This window comes from Monodon monoceros, unplaced genomic scaffold (assembly GCF_005190385.1).
Source record: "Monodon monoceros isolate NGI ecotype Baffin Bay Population unplaced genomic scaffold, NGI_Narwhal_1 Super_Scaffold_6, whole genome shotgun sequence".
Classification (NCBI taxonomy): domain Eukaryota; kingdom Metazoa; phylum Chordata; class Mammalia; order Artiodactyla; family Monodontidae; genus Monodon; species Monodon monoceros.
In genome coordinates, this window is record NW_021703783.1 from 73,926,132 (window position 1) to 73,944,627 (window position 18,496).

At 36.4% G+C, this 18,496-nt stretch overlaps 1 protein-coding gene across 5 annotated transcripts in view; it reads left to right on the forward strand.

The window, feature by feature from the left end:
* Positions 1–18,496, forward strand: part of MRPL42 (mitochondrial ribosomal protein L42) — a 68,794-nt gene that overhangs the window by 14,449 nt on the left and 35,849 nt on the right. For 2 of the 5 annotated variants that reach the window (XM_029206662.1, XM_029206663.1), the window contains exon 6: positions 17,290–17,432. The exons of 2 other annotated variants lie outside the window; for them this stretch is intronic. In XM_029206662.1, coding sequence (XP_029062495.1) covers positions 17,290–17,335 — 46 coding nt within the window. In that variant the 3' untranslated portion in view covers positions 17,336–17,432. Of the gene's footprint in view, positions 1–17,289; positions 17,440–18,496 lie in introns of those variants that run through there. One more of the 5 variants, XM_029206665.1, reaches the window with a different exon arrangement.

An 18,496-nucleotide genomic window follows, 5' to 3' on the forward strand; every position in this document is an offset into this window, starting at 1 on the left:
TGAAACTGTTAAAATAGTCCAGGTGAAATTTGAAGATCTACATGAAAGGACCAGCAACGGGAACAGAAAGGGGGAAAGTTAAAGAGAGAGATAGGAGACCTCTCAAGTTTCTGACAGAGGTGTTCAGGGGGATGGTGGTGCCACTCATACAAGTGGGGAAACAGTAGAGAGTGAGGAAGATGAACCTATTGTTGGTTATGTTGAGTCTGAAGACTCTGGATCATCTGGTGGGGAGCAGTTCTGAAAGCAGGTGCATGTATGGACCTGGAGCTTGGTTTACTTTTTTAGTTTCTCTTTAGAAGGTACTTTCTCCCTTATCTGTAGTTACAGTAGAGATTCCTCAGGGCTCTGCCTTATACTCCATGTCTTGCTAAAATTTGTTCTGAGAGCTTCAATTACATTCATTATATAGATGACATGCAACCTGCTCCATTATACATTTTTTAATTTCCTCAGCCTTATTCCCAATGTCATTGTTCTTAGAATATTACTAACTAGATAACTGTCCGAAGTTTTAAATTCATTATAACAAAACACAACTCTTCTTTTCCTGTCTTAAAAAAGCCCCTCCCTTAATAATCTTCCTGTAATAGAAGTGATATTTCTGTATCAATTTCCCAAGGAAAAAATCTGTGATTTTTTTTTTTGACCACTGTAGTGCCTTTTTTTTTTAAAATAAATTTATTTATTTTATGTATTTATTTTTGTCTGTGTTGGGTCTTCGTTGCTGCATGTGGGCTTTCTCTAGTTGTGGCAAGCGGGAGCGGGCTTCTCATTGTGGTGGTTTCTCTTGTTGTGGAGCACGGGCTCTAGGCACACAGGCTCAGTAGTTGTGGCACATGGGTTCTAGAGCACAGACTCAGTAGTTGTGGCCCACGGGCTTAGTTGCTCCATGGCATGTGAGATCTTCCCAGACCAGGGCTCGAACCCGTGTCCCCTGCATTGGCAGGCAGATTCTTAACCAGTGTGCCACCAGGGAACTCTCCTGTAGAGCCTTTTTTTTTTTTAAGGTAAAACAATATTTGTTTTTATTTATTTGTCAAAGTACAGTCAACCTACAATGTTACATTATTAGTGTACAACATAGTGATTGAATATTTTTATAGATTATACTCCATTTAAAGTTAATAGAAAATAATGGCTATATTTTGCTGTGTTGTGCAATATATCCTTTTTGTTTATTTATTTTATACGTAGCAGTTTGTGTTTCTTAATCCCATACCTGTATCTTGCCCCTTCCCCTTTTCTCTCCCCACTGGAGTTTGTTTGCTATATATGTGAGTCTTCTGTTTCTGTTTTGTTATATACATTTGTTTGTTTTACTTTTTAGATTTCACATGTAAGTGATAACATAGAGTATTTGTCTTTCTCTGACTTGTTTCACTAAGCTTAATACTGGGAATCCCCTGGTGGTCCAGTGGTTAGGACTTCACGCTTTCACTGCCGAGGGCATAAGTTCAATCCCTGGTCAGGAACTAGGATCCCGCAAGCCACACTGCGTGGCCAAAAATAAATAGATAAATAAAACTAAAGTTTTAAAAAAATATATAATATTATCTAGGTCCATCTATGTCACTGCAAATGGCAGAATTTCGTTCTTTTTTATGGCTGAGTAATATTCCATTGTATGTATTTATCACATCTTCTTTATCCATTCATCTCTTGACCACCATAATGTCTTTCAATTTCTGCATCTGTTTTATGTCCCCTTCCTTGATTTTTCTTTCTTATTTTGTATCCACTTTGTTTATGCATTCCCTCTTTGTAGTTGTAAGTTAGGTTATGGGAAAACAAATTAGCAAGCCATTATATAGCCCCGTATCTAAATCACTGCTGTATTCTAGGATTTCTTTCCATGATTCATAACATTGTTCATTATTTCTGTCCCATTAGGTAGATACTTTAGTTCAAGCCCCACCTTGAAATTTTTCTATAATGGCTTTCAGTACCTGTTTTTTTCCTGCATGTTTCATGTTGCTGCAGTTTTTTTGCCATCTTTTGTTTATAACCAAATCGCTGAAGTTATGAAAATCCTCTGTAGATGTGTAACATAAAGGGGGCAAGACTGAAGGCAAGAAGACCATTGGGGAGTCTTAAAACCAAACATGTTATCTCCAGACATTTTTGTCTAGTACCCCACCTATGTTTAATCTTATTACTTATTTAATCTTATCACTGCTAATTAGCTTTGACTGCTAATTAATTTAATCTCTATGGTATGTCTTGTTGCATCAGGATTTCTAGGCACTTTCAGTTATAAGCAGACTTTAATTAGACACAATTGATTATCCCAATGTCTCTCCTAATAAAGAGTTCAACAGGAAAACTCTAGATGCTAGCTTATGTATATAAAGAAAATTTTAACCTGTAGGCATTATACTTGTGATGCATCATCTTTCAAAATTTTAAATAAGCTAATGTGTGATTACTGATACTCAACAAGTATTTATTTGGTATCTACATATATATTTTGGATTAATGTAAGCCATTTCAAATGGTTTCTAGATGTTAGCACCTCTTAAACATCAGGCAGTATATAGAAGGATGTTTTACTAAATATTTCACAATTTTAGATTTATAACAGAAGAATGGGACCCATTATGAATTTAATAATTAGAGATATATAACATCTTTTTAAACATTTTTTAAAATTTATTTTTGGTTGCATTGGGTCTTTGTTGCTGTACGCGGACCTTCTCTAGTTGCAGCAAGCAGGGGCTACTCTTTGTTCCGGTGCTCGGTCTTCTTATTGCGGCGGCTTCTCTTGTGGAGCACGGGCTGTAGGTGCATGGGCTTCAGTAGTTGTGGCACATGGGCTCAGTAGTTGTGGCTTGCGGGCTCCAGAGCGCAGGCTCAGTAGTTGTGGCTCACGGGCTTAGTTGCTCCGTGGCATGTGGGATCTTCCCAGACCAGGGACAGAACCCGTGTCCCCTGCATTGGCAGGCAGATTCTTAACCACTGTGCCACGAGGGAAGCCCCCTATAACATCTTTTTAAATATGTCACTGAAAGGTATAAAATGCTTGTTTAAGAAATATTTTTAAACAATTCAGAAGTATTTAAAGTATAAAATAAAAATCTTTTTTATACCTACTAATGCCCTATTTCCCATAGATGAACACTGTTAAACTCTACCTATGTGAATAGCCCAACCTCATATTGTACTCAATTTTGTGCTTTTTGAACTCCAATAAAGTAGAACACTTTTCTGAGAGTACAAGTTTTTGTTAAAGAGGCCAGACTGACTCAAATCATCTTGTCTCTGCTACTTACTAGCTAGTTATTCAATCTTATTATCTATTAAAGAAAGTAGAAATAATAATGCCTAATTCACTTGGTGGTTTTGAGATAAAATATAATCATTTAAGTTAAGCACCTGGCATACAGTATATGTACAGTAATAATGTGGTAATGATAATTATTAACATTGTCTCCTACTCATAGTTTTTCTCTTATTCTTTTAGAAGCATCTTTTTTTTTTTGACTGTGCCACTTGGCCTGTGGCATCTCAGTTCCCCGACCAGGGACTGAACCTGGGCCATGGCAGTGAAAGTGCCAAATCCTAACCACTAGACCACCAGGGAACTCCCTGAAGCATCTTTTCTTAACTAGGCTCTTTTGAGGTATAATTTACATACTTCAAATTTACCAGTTTTAAGTATACAACTTCATGAGTTTTGACAAATGTTTTAAGTAAAGCACTCACCAGTTTAAGTACACAGTTCTTTTTTAACGTGCGTTAAAATGTATACAGTTGTATAATTGTTACTGAAAATGGGGGTCGAGCTACTTGCCACTCAAAAGCCAATAAAGAGGCAAGGTTGGTGGAAAGGAAACTTTGCTTTATTTTGGAGGCTGGCACACAAGGTGGGGGTGGTTTACTGCTGCCTGTCCAAAGGCTGAGCCCCCCACTGACTATCAGTGGGCAAAAGCTTTTATAGACAGAGGGAGGGAGCTACATGCAGAAACAGCACAGTCAGCTCTGACAGTCATCTTGAAATTGGTTATCAGTGGTCTGGCCAGCATCATCTTGATTGTTTTAAGTACAGTTAATCTTCAGTTCCAGGGTTGGTTTGTTCCCATTTCTTTGAGCCCAGCTCTCGGAATTGTGGCAGCTTATGTCATGGCTGCAGTCTGGTCATCATGTAATTAACTTCTTCCTCCTGGTGGGGGTTTCAGTATCTATAAGACAGCTCACAGGATACGGCTCAGAATATTATCTACAGCCCTTGAAGAGGAACTAAAGGTCCTTGACTATGCTTAATGACTAAACTTGTCTTGTTGGGCTGTTAGTCTTGTTGGGCTGTTTTCCTTTGTTTATGCATTTTCTCACTTCTCTGAGTAAACTTATTCATTGGCTAAAGTTTTTCCACAGACATAAGGCAGGCTGAGGACATGGGGGGCAAGGACCATAGCATCCTGCTACATTTCATAATCACTACTACAATCATAATATAGACTATTCTCATAACACCAGAAAGTTCTTCCATGCCCTTTTGCAGTCAGTTCCCTTCCTATAACCCTCACCCTGGGCAATTACTTCTCTGCTTTCTATCACTTTCTAGAATTTCATGAATTTCTAGAATTTCATGTTTTACCCTTTCTAGAATTTCATGTTTTACCCTTTCTAGAATTTCATGTAAATGGAATTATACCGTACATAACCTTTTGTGTCTGACTTATTTCACTATGTACAATGCTTTCAAGATTCATCCATGTTGTTGTGTATACCAGTAGTTTGTCCCTTTTTACTCTGAGTAGTATTCCCTTGTATGGATAGACCACAGTTTGTTTATCTATTAACCAGTTGGACATTTTGGGTTCTTTCCAGTTTGTTGGCTGTAAATAAAGCTGCATAAACATTCAAGTACAAGTCATTGTATCAACATGTTTTTATTTCTCTTCAGTAAATATCTAGGGGTAGGATTACTTGGTCATGTGATAAGGACATGTTTAAATTCATGAGCCACAGTGAAAGTGGCTGAACCATTTTACATTCCCACTTAGCAGTGTGAGAGTTCTAGTTGCTCTACATCCTTCCCAGAACTTGATATTATCAGTTTTTAAAATGTCAATCATTCTGTTGGGTGAGTAGTAGTATTTCATTGTGGTTTTAATTTATGTTGCCCTAATGAATTACTAATCATTTTGAGCATCTTTTCATGTGCTTATTGGCAGTGCATACATTTGTTTTTTTGTTTTTCTTGTTACTTGGTTAAGTATCTGTACAAATCTTTTGCCTATTTTTTAAAAAGCAGATTGGTTTTCTTATTAAGGTGTAAAACTTGTGGATCAAAGTCCTTTATGGGACAAATGTTTTGCAAGTATTTTCTCCCTGTCTGTGGCTTGCTTTTTTATGTCCTTAATAGTGTATTTTGAAGATCAGAAGTTTTTAATTTTGGTGAAGTTCAGTTTACAAATTTTCAGGCTTTTTGCATCCTACTTAAAAAATCTTTGCCTAACCTAAGGTCACTAAGACTTTCTACTATGTTTTCTTCCCAGAGTTTTAATTTTTATGTATGGTGTGAGGCATAGGTTGGGGATCTTTTTTTTTTTTGCTTATGTATATCCAGTTGTCCCAACACCACTAGTTGAAAGTATTATCTTTCCCCATTAAATTGCCTTAACACCCTTATTGAAACCATATATGTGGGTCCTGGACTCTATTTTGTTCCATTAATATATGTTCGTCTTTGGAATACCACACAGTTTGGGCTATTGTAACTAAAGTCTTGAAACCAGGTAGAGTAAGTCTTCTAATTTTGTTCTTTTTTAAAAAGTTGTCTTAGCAGTCATAGGTCTTTTGCATTTTCTTACAACTTTTAGAATCAGCTTATCCGTTTCTACAAAAAGCTTGCAGGGATTTTGAAGGAGATTGCGTTCAGTCTCTAGATCAATTTCAGGAGAATTGATGTCTTAACAGTATTGAATCGTCCCATCGATTAAAACAGTATATTTCTCCATTATTTAGGTCTTTTAAAAAATATCACTTAGCAGTGTTTTATAGTTTGCAGTGTATGAATATTGTACATTTTTTGTTAAATTTATCCCAAACATTTTGTATTCTTTATGCTATTGTAAATAGTATTTTTAATTTAAATTTTCAGTGGATTATTATTCATATGTAGAAATACAGTGGATTCTTGTATATTGACATTGTATCCTGTGATCTTGAGATAATTCTAGTAGCTTTTTTTTTCAATTTTATTTTATTTTTTTTACACAGCAGGTTCTTATTAGTTACCTATTTTGTACATATTAGTGTATATATGTCAATCCCAATCTCCCAATTCATCCCACCCCCCCCACCCGCCCCCGCTTTCCCCCCTTGGTGTCCATACTTTTGTTCTCCACATCTGTGTCTCTATTTTTGCCTTGCAGACCGGCTCATCGGTACCATTTTTCTAGATTCCACATATATGCATTAATATACAATTTTTGTTTTTCTCTTTCTGACTCACTTCACTCTGTATGACAGTCTCTAGATCCATCCACGTCTCTACAAACGACCCAGTTTCGTTCCTTTTTATGGCTGATTAATATTCCATAGTATATATGTACCACATTTTCTTTATCCATTCGTCTGTTGATGGGCATTTACGTTGCTTCCATGCCCTGGCTATTGCAAATAGTGCTGCAGTGAACGCTGGGGTGCATGTGTCTTTTTGAATTATGGTTTTCCTCTGGGCATATGCCCAGTAGTGGGATTGCTGGGTCATATGATAATTCTATTTTTAGTTTCTGAAGGAACCTCCATACTATTCTCCATAGTGGCTGTATCAATTTACATTCCCACCAACAGTGCAAGAGGGTTCCCTTTTCTCCGCACCCTCTCCAGCATTTGTTGTTTGTAGATTTTCTGATGATGCCCATTGTAACTGGTGTGAGGTGATACCTCATTGTAGTTTTGATTTGCATTTCTCTAGCAATTAGTGATGTTGAGTAACTTTTCATGTGCCTCTTGGCCATCTGTATGTCTTCCCTGGAGAAATGTCTATTTAGGTCTTTTGCCCATTTTTTTTTTTTTTAAATTTATTTAGTTTGGCTGTGTTGGGTCTTTGTTGCTGCACGCAGGCTTTCTTTAGTTGCGGTGAGCGGGGACTACTCTTTGTTGCGGTGGGCGGGTTTCTCACTGTAGTGGCTTCTCTTGTTGCAGAGCATGGGCTCTAGCCGTGAGAGCTGCAGTAGTTTTGGCACTTGGTCTCAGTAGTTGTGGCTTGTGGACTTTAGAACACAGGCTCAGTAGTTGTGGCGCACAGGCTTAGTTGCTCCGCGGCATGTGGGATCTTCCTGGACCAGGGCTCGAACCTGTGTCCCCTGCATTGGCAGGCAGATTCTTAACCACTCGCCACCAGGGAAGCCCCTTCTGCCCATTGTTTGATTGGGTTTTTTGGTTTTTTAATATTGAGCTGCATGAGCTGTTTATGTATTTTGGAGATTAAGCCTTTGTCCGTTGATTTGTTTGTAAATATTTTCTCCCATTCTGAGGGTTGTCTTTTCATCTTGTTTATAGTTTCCTTTGCTGTGCAAAAGTTTTTAAGTTTCATTAGGTCCCATTTGTTTATTTTTCTTTTTATTTCCATTAATCTAGGAGGTGGGTCAGAAAAGATCTTGCTGTGATTTATGTCAAAGAGTGTTCTTCCTGTGTTTTCCTCTAAGAGTTTTATAGTGTCTGGCCTTACATTTAGGTCTTTAATCCATTTTGAGTTTATTTTTGTGTATGGTGTTAGGGAGTGTTCTAATTTCATTCTTTTACATGTAGCTGTCCAGTTTCCCCAGCACCACTTATTGAAGAGACTGTCTTTTCTCCATTGTATATCCTTACCTCCTTTGTCATAGATTAGTTGACCTAGGTGTGTGGGTTTATCTCTGGGCTTTCTATCCTGTTCCATTGATCTATATTTCTTTTTTTGTGCCAGTACCATATTGTCTTGATTACTGTAGCTTTGTAGTATAAAGTCCGGGAGCCTGATTCCTCCAGCTCCGTTTTTTTCCCTCAAGATTGCTTTGGCTTCTTGGACTAGGGCTCAAACCCATGTCCCCTGCATTGGCAGGTGGATTCTTAGCCACTGTGCCAGCAGGGAAGCCCATACTTAATGTTTAAAGACCCACTAAAACTGGGAAAAGGGCAATGATGTCCACACTCAACACTTATACTCAACAGTGTACTAAAGGTCCTAAGCAGTGCAATAGGACAAGAGAAAGAAATAAAAAGCATACAGATTGTAAAAGGAGAAGTAAAATTGTCTTTATTCAATGATGGCATGATCATCTATGCAGAAAACTCCTAGGAACATATTAAAAAGCAGCCAAAAGTAAATTAATTAATTTTAAAAAATCATCTAAACATTAACCATGATGTTCAGTATGGGTCTTTTTTTTTTTAAATAAATTTTATTTATTTATTTATTTTTGGCTGAGTTAGGTCTTCGTTGCTGCGTGTGGGCTTTCTCTAGTTGCGGTGAGCCGGGACTAGCTACTCTTTGTTGTGTGCGGGCTTCTCATTGCGGTAGCTTCTCTTGCAGGGCACAGGCTCTAGGCACGCGGGCTTCAGTAGTTGCGGCATGTAAGCTCAGTAGTTGTGGTGCATGGGCTTAGTTGCTCTGCAGCATGTGGCATCTTCCTGGACCAGGGATCAAACCCGTGTCCCAGGCATTGGCAGGCGGATTCTCAACCACTGCACCACCAGGGAAGCCAGTATGGGTCCTTTTGTAGATGCCCTTTATCAGGTTGAGAAGGTCCCTCCTATTCCTAGTATGGAGAGTTTTTATCATGAATGGGTGTTGAATTTTGTTTGATGCTTTTCCTGTATTTTTTAAGATGATCATGTAATTTTTGTTGTTTAGTCTTTAATATGATGGATTAAATTGAATGATTTTAAATGTGAACCAATCTTTCATTCCTTGGCTAAACCCCAGTTGATCATGATATATTATTTTTTTAATGTATTGTTGGTTGTGATTTGTTAAAATTTTGGGTAGAAGTTTTACATCTTTGTTTTTAGGGATATTGGTCCGTATTTTATAATATTTTTCCCTGGTTTTGGTATCAAGTAATGCTTGTATCTTAGAATGAGTTTAGAAGTATTCCCTCCCCTTCAGTTTTTTTGCAAGAGTATTTGTAGGATGGTTATTATTTCTTTCTTAATGTTAGAATTCACCAGTGAGGCTGTCTGGGTCTGGAGTTTTCTTTGTGGGAGGATTTTTAACTACAAATCCAATTACTGTAGTCAATAGCTAGGGCTATTCAGTTTATTTGTTTCGTCTTGAGGGAACTTTGGTAGTTTATATCAAGGTGTTTGCTCATTTCATCTAAATTGTGTATTTGTTCATATTTTGTCATTCTTTTAATATTTTTATGATCTGTAGTGAACTCACCTTCCTTATTCCGTTGTTTTGGTCTTTTTGAGAACCAGCTATTGGTTTAATTGATTCTATTGTTTTTCTGTTTTTTATTTCATAAAATTTTGCTCTCTGTTGTTTTATTCCTTCTGCTTATTCTGGGTTTAATTTGTTCTTTTTCTGGTTTCTTAAAGCTTATTGTTTGGAAGTCTGTCTTCCTTAAGCATTTAATGCTATAAATTTCCCTTTCAGCCCTCTTTTAGCTACATCCCAGAAATTTTGATACGTTTTGTTTTTTATTCAGTTCAAACTGTTTTCTGATTTCCCTGTGATTTCTTCTTTGACCCAAGAGTTATTTAGAAGTGAGTTAATTTCCAGATGTTTTGAATTTTTCCAATATCTTTTTTTAAAAAATTTGTTTATTTATTTATTTTGGCTACACTGGGTCTTAGTTGTGGCATGCGGGATCTTTAGCTGCGGTATCGCGGTGTGTGGACTCCTAGTTGTGACGTGCGGGCTACTTATTTGCGACACGTGTGTGGTATCTAGTTCCCCGAGCAGGAATCGTACCTGGGTCCCCTGCATTGGAAGTGCAGGGTCTTACCCACTGGACCACCAGGGAAGTCCCTCCAATATCTTTCTGTTCCTGGTTTCTACTTTAATTCTGTTGTGATCATGAAACATAGTTTGTATGGTTTCAGTCTTTAAGTTAATTGAGATTTGTTTAATGTCCGAGATTATTGTCTGCCTTAGTGAATGTGTATTTGAAAAGAAAGTGTATATTGTGCCATGGTTGTGGGTAGTTTTCTAAAAATATCAATTAGGTCTACTTGGCTGTTGGTAGTGTACAAGTTTTCTACAGCCTTACTAATTTTCTGTTTATTTAATCAGTTATTATGAGAGGAATGTTGAAATCTGCAACTGTAATCACAGATTTTTCTGTTTCTCCTCCCAGTTCTGTTTTGTCTTCATATGTTTTGAAGCTCTGTTATTAGGTGTATATTCATTTATTATTGTTATATTCTCTTGATAAGTCGACACCTTATCTTTATGAAGTGTTCTTTTTTATTTCCACTGATATTTCTTATTATGAAATCTAATTTGTCTAGTATTAATATAGCCTGTTCAGCCTTCTTTTGATTAGGGTTTGCATGATATATCTGTTTCTATTCTTTTACTTTTAACCTACATGTGTCTTTATATTTAGAGTGTTGTGTTTTTTTAACATGGTATAATATTTATTTATTTATTTATTTTTAAATTTTTAAAGTTTTTATTGGAATATAGTTGACTTACAATATTGTGTTCGTTTCAGGTGTACAGCAGAGTGAATCAGTTATATATATGTGTGTGTGTGTGCAGATTTTTCAGATTCTTTTCCCATATAGGTTATTACAGAATATTGAGTAGAGTTCCCTGTGCCATACAGTAGGTCCTTGTCAATCTATTTTATATGTAGTAGTGTGTATATATTAATCCCAGTCTCCTGATTTATCACTCTCCCCCATGTTTCCCCTTTGATAACCATAAGTTTGATTTCGAGATCTGTGAGTCTGTTTCTCTTTTGTAAATAAGTTCATTTGTATCATTTTAAAAATTAGATTCTACATATAGATGTGCTATTATATGATATTCTTTCTCTGTCTGACTTACTTCACTTAGCATGGTAATCTCTAGGTCCATCCATGTTGCTGCAAATGGCATTATTTCATTCTTTTTTATGGCTGAGTAAAATTCCATTGTATGTATGTACCACATCTTCTTTATCCATTCCTCTTGTTGATGGACACTTAGGTGGCTCCCATGTCTTGGCTATTGTAAATAGTGCTGCAGTGAACATTGGGGTGCATGTATCTTTTCGAATTATGTTTTTCCCCAGATATATGCCCAGGAGTGGGATTGCTAGAGGATATGGTAGTTCTATTTTTAGTTTTTTAAGGAACCTCTGTCTGTTCTCCATAATGGTTGTACCAGTTTACATTCCAAGAACAGTGGAGGAGGGTTCCCTTTTCTCCACACCCTCTCCAACATTTATTGTTTGTAGATTTTTTGATGATGGCCATTCTGACCAGTGTGAGATGATACCTTAGTGAAGTTTTGATTTACATTTCTCTCATAATTAGTAATGTTGAGCATCTTTTCATGTGCTTTTTGGCCAACTGTTTGTCTGTATTTGGAGAAATGTCTATTTAGATCTTCTGTCCAATTTTTGATTGGGTTTTTTGTTTTTTGATATTGAGCAGCATGAGCTGTTTGTATATTTTGGAGATTAGTCCCTTGTTGGTTGCATCGTTTGCAAATATTTTCTCCCATTCTGTGGGTTGTCTTTTCATTTTGTTTATGGTATTTTTTTTTTTTTTTTTGCGGTACGCGGGCCTCTCACTGTTGTGGCCTCTCCTGTTGCGGAGCACAGGCTCCGGACATGCAGGCTCAGCAGCCAGGGCTCACGGGCCTAGCCGCTTCGGGGCATGTGGGATCTTCCCGGACCGGGGCATGAACCCGTGTCCCCTGCATCGGCAGGCGGACTCTCAACCACTGCGCCACCAGGGAAGCCCTATGGTTTCCTTTGTTGTGTAAAAATTTTTAAGTTTAAAGTGGGTCTTTTTTAGTGAATAGAATATAGTTGGATTTTGCTTTTTTATCCAATGTGACTTCTCATTTCAGTGTCAAGTCATCTTCAGTGCATTCTGTTTTGATTTTCAGGACTTTCACTCTTCCTCTGCCATTTGCCCTTAGCTCACTTTTTTCATGAAATTTAATTTGATTATAGTCACTTTGAATAGCTACCACCCCATTAGCGTAACTATGCAACTATATTAGATATTAGATATCTGTTATTAGAGATCTGTTAATGTTATATTTGTGGGTAATTTTTTGTTTTCATCGTTTGCTCTCAATTATTCTGTCTTTATCAGGAATGCAACTTCTGTTTTGTAGTTTACCAGAAGACCTCTAATAAAATATCTTTAATACAATGTATGTGTGTTAAGTTACTGTCTGATGGAATATTATCTTACCTAATTATCTTCACAGCTTCTTGAAGGTGTTCAGTTTTTCTTTGAGACCATACTTTATGCTAGTCTTTGGGTTGGTCTGCTGGTAAATTTCCCAGTGATTCTTGGAAGTTTTATTCCCAGAGTTCAGCTTTCAAGTCATGTGGATTTATCTAATTTCCATTTTATCTAGGTAGGTCACCTGTGGATTAAGATGTTCTTCATTATCTAATTCTGAATCAAGGTCAGCAGAGGCTTTATGATCCCAGGGTGTTGCCCACCTCATCCAATCCCAAACCTACCTGCATTTAATTATTGGCCTCACCCAGGGTGGGGTGGACTGAGAGTATATGTAGTATGACTATACAGAATTGATGCTGAAATAGTCTAGTAGGCAATAAGCACTGGAGATTAGATTATCTCAAGTCTGGAGATCGAAGGTTAAAATTGTTACCACTAAATTTATGATTTGGATATTACTGTTTCCTAATCCTGGTGATCCTGTTTGCTTTAGGATGGCAATTCAAAGAGTCTTCTTAGATTTAGGCTTTATACTGAAACTGGATACTAGAACTGTTTGAATTTTTAGTGTGAGAGATTAGTGGTGAGGAAATCCAGGACATTGGGCTTGAGGTTAAATTGAACTTTTAGTTCCCTGCTCTCTGCCTTTGCCTGAATGACTATTTTTATATTCAGTTGTGCAAAGGTTGGTTTAAAAAAATAGCATATGTAACCATGAGGCTCCTGCTACTTCCTGTTTGATGATATTACAGGTGATGAAAACAAGTTAAACTAACTTAGCCACTACATTATAATTTACCTGAAGTAATGGGGCTTCGAACATATTCTTTGAAAGGTGCTCCTTATGCAAATCAATTTTTTTGTATTCCTGTAGCAATTTGCATTAGGTAGCTCCTCTGTAAATAGTTGCTGGGGACATGATTCTGAGTTGTTTTGCCCTTCTCTGCAACCCCTGGGGTATCTCCTGTTGGCCTCTAGTGTTGCCAGTACTCAGGAAGCAGGACATATCAGTGCCCTCACTTGCCAGCATCTGTGTACAAGCTCTTTTTCCTTTTTTCAGTCTTCCTCAATTGGCATGAAAAAAATAAGTCAGTGAAACATTCCTTCCATTATAATTCTTTGCAAAATACACCATTTTAGCAATATGGCAGAGTTCCTAATGGTTTTGTTTCAGTTTTCCATTGTTTTTCTCATTAATTCAACCATAATAAGTTTGTTGAAACTCTGTTTATGTACCCAAAGTTCATATACCATCTTGGTTTCTCTTGCTGATTCCATTTCATTTCCCTTATCTCTAAATTTTGGAGTTTCCCAAGGATCAGTCCTTGGTTCTCTTCTCTTTTCTGTCCCATTCCCTAAGACAGTGATCTCATCCAGTCTCATGGCTTTAAATACCATCTACATTGGCTCCCAAATCTATCTCTTCCTGTCCCTTCACCTCCAGACCTGTATATCCACGGGCCTACTTGTCTAATGGACATCCCTAACTTATTGTGTCTCTAACTGAGCTTTTCGTGGTCCCTCACAAACCAGCTTCTTTTGTAGCCTTCCCTGTCTCAGTTAATGCGAGTTCCATTGTTCTAGCTGCTTGGGCCAGAAATCTTGGTGCCATTTTTGACTTTTCTCTTTGTCTCATACCCAACATCTGGTCTATAAGCAAACCCTGTTGGCTCTATCTCCAAAATGTATCCGGATTTGACCATTTATCACCATTCCCTCTGCCATCATCCTGGTACACGCCACCATCTATTGCCTGGTTCATAGAAGTGGCTTTCTAACTGGTCTCCCTACTTCTGCCTTTGCTTCCCTGTGGTCTGTTCTTAGCACACAGCCAGAGTAATCCTGTTAAAAATTCCACTAGTTCTTATAATTTTTCTGTTGAAAACCTTCCAACAGCTTTCCATCTCACTTAGAGAAAAGCTATAGGCCTTAACTATTATCTACTAGAACCTATGTGATCTGACCCTCTTTTACCTTTCCACTCTCATTTCCTACTATTCTCTTCTTTCTTCACTCTGTTCCAGCCACATGACCTCTTTTCTGTTCCTTGAACATGCCCTTCCTTCTACCTCAGAGCCCTTATACCTGCTGTTTACTCTATATAGAATACTTTTTCCTGCTGATATCAGCAAAGATAGCTGTCTTACTTATTTTGTGTTTTTACTCACTGAAGCCTTCCCTGGTCAACTTGTTTATCTTGTTTTTCTGTCTAATACACTGAAATGTAATCTCCATGAGGGTGGGGATTTTGTCATGTTTTGTGTACCACAGAAACCTTAGCACCTAAAAATGGTGCCTGGCACGTGGTAGATGCTCCACACATTTAAAATGAATGAATAAATGAATGAGCGAATGATTCTGATTTTCATAATATCTCTTAAAAAAGAAAATAGCTAACATAACTCCACTAACTGTAAAGTTATGTTGAAAGAAAGAAGGATGGAAGGATTGAAAGAAGTCTGGATAGAAAGTAAGAAGGATCTGGAAAGTAATTCTAAATTTCTGAAATATAAAGCAATTCTATAAATGTATGAATAGCTGCACGACTTTATTTAAAGGACTACTTTAATATTTTTCCATGGAGGCAACAAAAATTAGCTACCACCATGAGTAGGAGACATTTGAACATCTAGCTGCATTGTGAACCAGGAGGTGAAGTTCTGTCTTGGACTAAGAACTGTAGACAAATCTTTCAGATATCACTGAGTCATTGTGTAATTTAAGAAGGGTAACAATATGTTTTGGTTTCCCAGGGACAGTCTCAGTTTAACTCATTTGTTAATTATTAATAGAGTGAGTTTTTATTCTTTAAAGGATCCCAGTTTGGATGATAAGTTATAAGGGCACCCTAAAATTCAGGTGCTTGCTTCTGAGTGATTATAGCATATATTGACATTCATGCATGATAAGAAATCTGTAAATGCTATTTAACATTTATTGAGCATATTTCAGAGCTCGACTTTGTTAGGTTTAGGGCTATCAGGGTCTCAAGCATTTTCAGTCAGTCTTGGGTAGTGAAAATGGTTGAGCATTGTAAGCTGAATCGCATTTTTATAGGATAATGCTTAGATTTTTAGGGCCACAGACTTCATTGAGAATCTGATGAAACCTATGAATCCACTTCCCAGAAAAACACATATACAAAATTTTTATAAATAATTTCAGTAAGTTTGTGACTTCCCAAACCCCCCTATTCTGGTATCTAACTGCTTTGAGAGAACACCTTTCAGGGATACTATTGCACTAGTAAAACCTTGATTATCTGGCACATAACTGGAACCCTTAAGAAAACCGTTATTTTCTCAATGCCAATATAAGTACATGTAGAAATGTTTATTTAGATAATTGATATTATGCTATATGTATTATTCTACAACTTAGGGTTCCATGTTAGTATATATAGATGTGCTTCATTTTTTTAAGTTAATTTCTGTATTTTGCAATTTGTCAAAAAATCAATATCAAAAAACAGTGTATAGGAAAGTTGCCTTATGAAACCTTAAGATAAGCAAAAAATACTGAAGATCATCTTTTTTTTTTAAATTCATTTATTTAATTGGTTGCACCAGGTCTTAGTTGCTGCAGGTGTGCTCCTTAGTTGCGGCACGTGGGCTCCTTAGTTGTGGCACGTGGGCTTCTTAGTTGTGGCATGTGAATCTTAGTTGCAGCATGCATGTGGGATCTAGTTCCCCGACCAGGGATCGAACCCAGGCCCCCTGCATTGGGGGCACAGAGTCTTCTCCACTGCAGCACCAGGGAAGTCCCCCCAGATCATCTTAATCACAACAACTAAAGAGCATAAGAACATGTCTTATCATTTATGGTGTAGAAATCTTTACAGTGAATGTCCACACTAGCAAAAAAAGTTAAAAATTAGCTCAGACCAACTTGCAAGATTCTGGCCTTAAGGGAATTTTTGAAGAGAATTCATCACCGAAATCAAATGTACTCTGTGCAGACATTTTCTTAACTCAATAAAGAAAATAAGGAAATGTTGCGAAGAAGAAAGAATTCTTCATGGCGAAATCACTTAGTCACTGCTAACAATGCATTTTATTTCTCTTTTTCTTTCTATACATAAATTTTATTAGTTTGCATAAATTTTTACATGGTTTTAATCTTTATTCACATAAATTTTTACATGGTTTTTATCACACTGTATATATAAATTTGCATCCTGTATCATCCCTTTCCCCATTAATATTTTAATATTAAAGTAGTTAATATTTTAACTGCTTACTTACTGCTTTAGGATAGATTTCCAGAAGAGGAATTACTAGGTCAAAAATTATGATTATTAAAAAAAATTTTTTTAAGTATTAACCACACTGTTTTTCAAAAGTGTTATACTGATTAATACTTTAAGCAGTTGGATCTGATATTGCTTGCTTCACCATACTCATACTTGGATTGTGCATTATAATTTTTAAAATATTTGTGATTGCAAAAAAAAGTAAAAACGTTTTTCACTGTTTTAATTTGCATTTCTTCCATTTTTGTGATATTACACATTTTTCCATATACATATTACTAATCGTATTTTATTATAAAAACATGATCTTGCAGCTTTAGAGGCCTCCATTTAGAGCTGATCATCCCCTTTTGAATAAAACTTTAATAGAGCACGTTCTGCATGTTCACAGTGTTTAAGGAACAGTCATCCAGATTGCCATATTGAAACTACCTCAAGATCTGAAAAAAGACTTTCCAAATGCTTAATTAATAGAAGACAATTTTCACAGCAGGAAAATGTGACTTATTATTAAGAAGTATCTTCTACCTGAGGTGTGTCTAACTGTGTGTGTGTGTGTATTAGGTTTCACTGATTTTTTTGAATACCAGTAAACAGCAGGGTAATAGAAATTTGATATTTCTATCAGGAACAGTTAACTTGTATTAAAATAATCTTATCTTAAATATTTTCTTCTTTTCAAGGTATCATAGACGTCGTAGAAAACTGAATCCTCCAAAAGACAGATGATATTGAGGTTTTCAGGAATCAAAGAGAAATGTTATCCTGCGTCTCATTTGCCATTTGAGAAAATACAAATTGCGTATATTCATTAATACGTTATATAGTAAAATAATAAAATGTCTTCTCATATATTAGAATGTGTATTTCTTTATATATATTAAGTAGTTCTGGATTTCACATTCTTATTTACGGAAGCCTATTTTTATTTTCCTTTTGAGTTATTAAAGTCTACTATTTATTTTTATGTGCCTGGTATGGTTAAGTACTTTTACATTATCAGCCAAATAGTAGTATAAATATGATTAATAAAAACGTGCATGATTCTCCTGAAGATTTTTAAACTGCCTTTGAAAAGAAACTCATGAGATCCACACAGAAAATAGATGTTACAATGTTTCCGTTTTTGTGGCTCTAGGAAATAGTTACATTTTAATCAGTTTCTACTACCTGCTAGGTCTTTAGTTTACATTATTATTAAATTCTCACAATAATCCTTTGAAGAAGGTGCATCATCCCCATTTTACAGATAAGGCTAAGTGACTTGAAGCCTACCTGCCTAGCAAATGGGAGAGCCAGGATCCAAACTGTCCAGAGCCTTTTTTACAAGGCATCACTATGACAAGAGGTGTTTTCTTTCACCCAAGAATGTGCTTTCCTAGAAAGAATATTATATTATTCATTTTGAGATTTTTTTTCTGGCTGTCTTAAAAGTTATGCTTGCTTCAGAGCACATACAACTCTGTGATTAAAATGTTAATATTACTAAACTAGTCTTACAAAAATGTTAATAGTCTATTCTGTTGATTATCCAATCCCTACCGGCTTATATATGATCCTTAATAGCATTGATGCCCCTGTGATTTCTATTTAGGAGGTGAGGAGTCTTTATTAAGAAGGTGAAAAGGTGCTTTATTCAAACTTGTGCAATATTTGTGATATTTTAAAATTTGGTGTGAAAAATGATTTCACATTCAAAGTCTATTGCTTAATCTAGTTCTTTGAATAGAGGAAGGTGAAGGGTCAAGTGTTGAGTAAAATGTAAGGAATAGTGAATAGGAAAGAGTAAAGAAAATAATAATGGCCACCCTCTATTACAGAAAGGAAGTGTTTTTAAGTGGTTTATGCTCTTTTCATTAATATTCATTTGGGGGAAAGATCAAAGGAAAA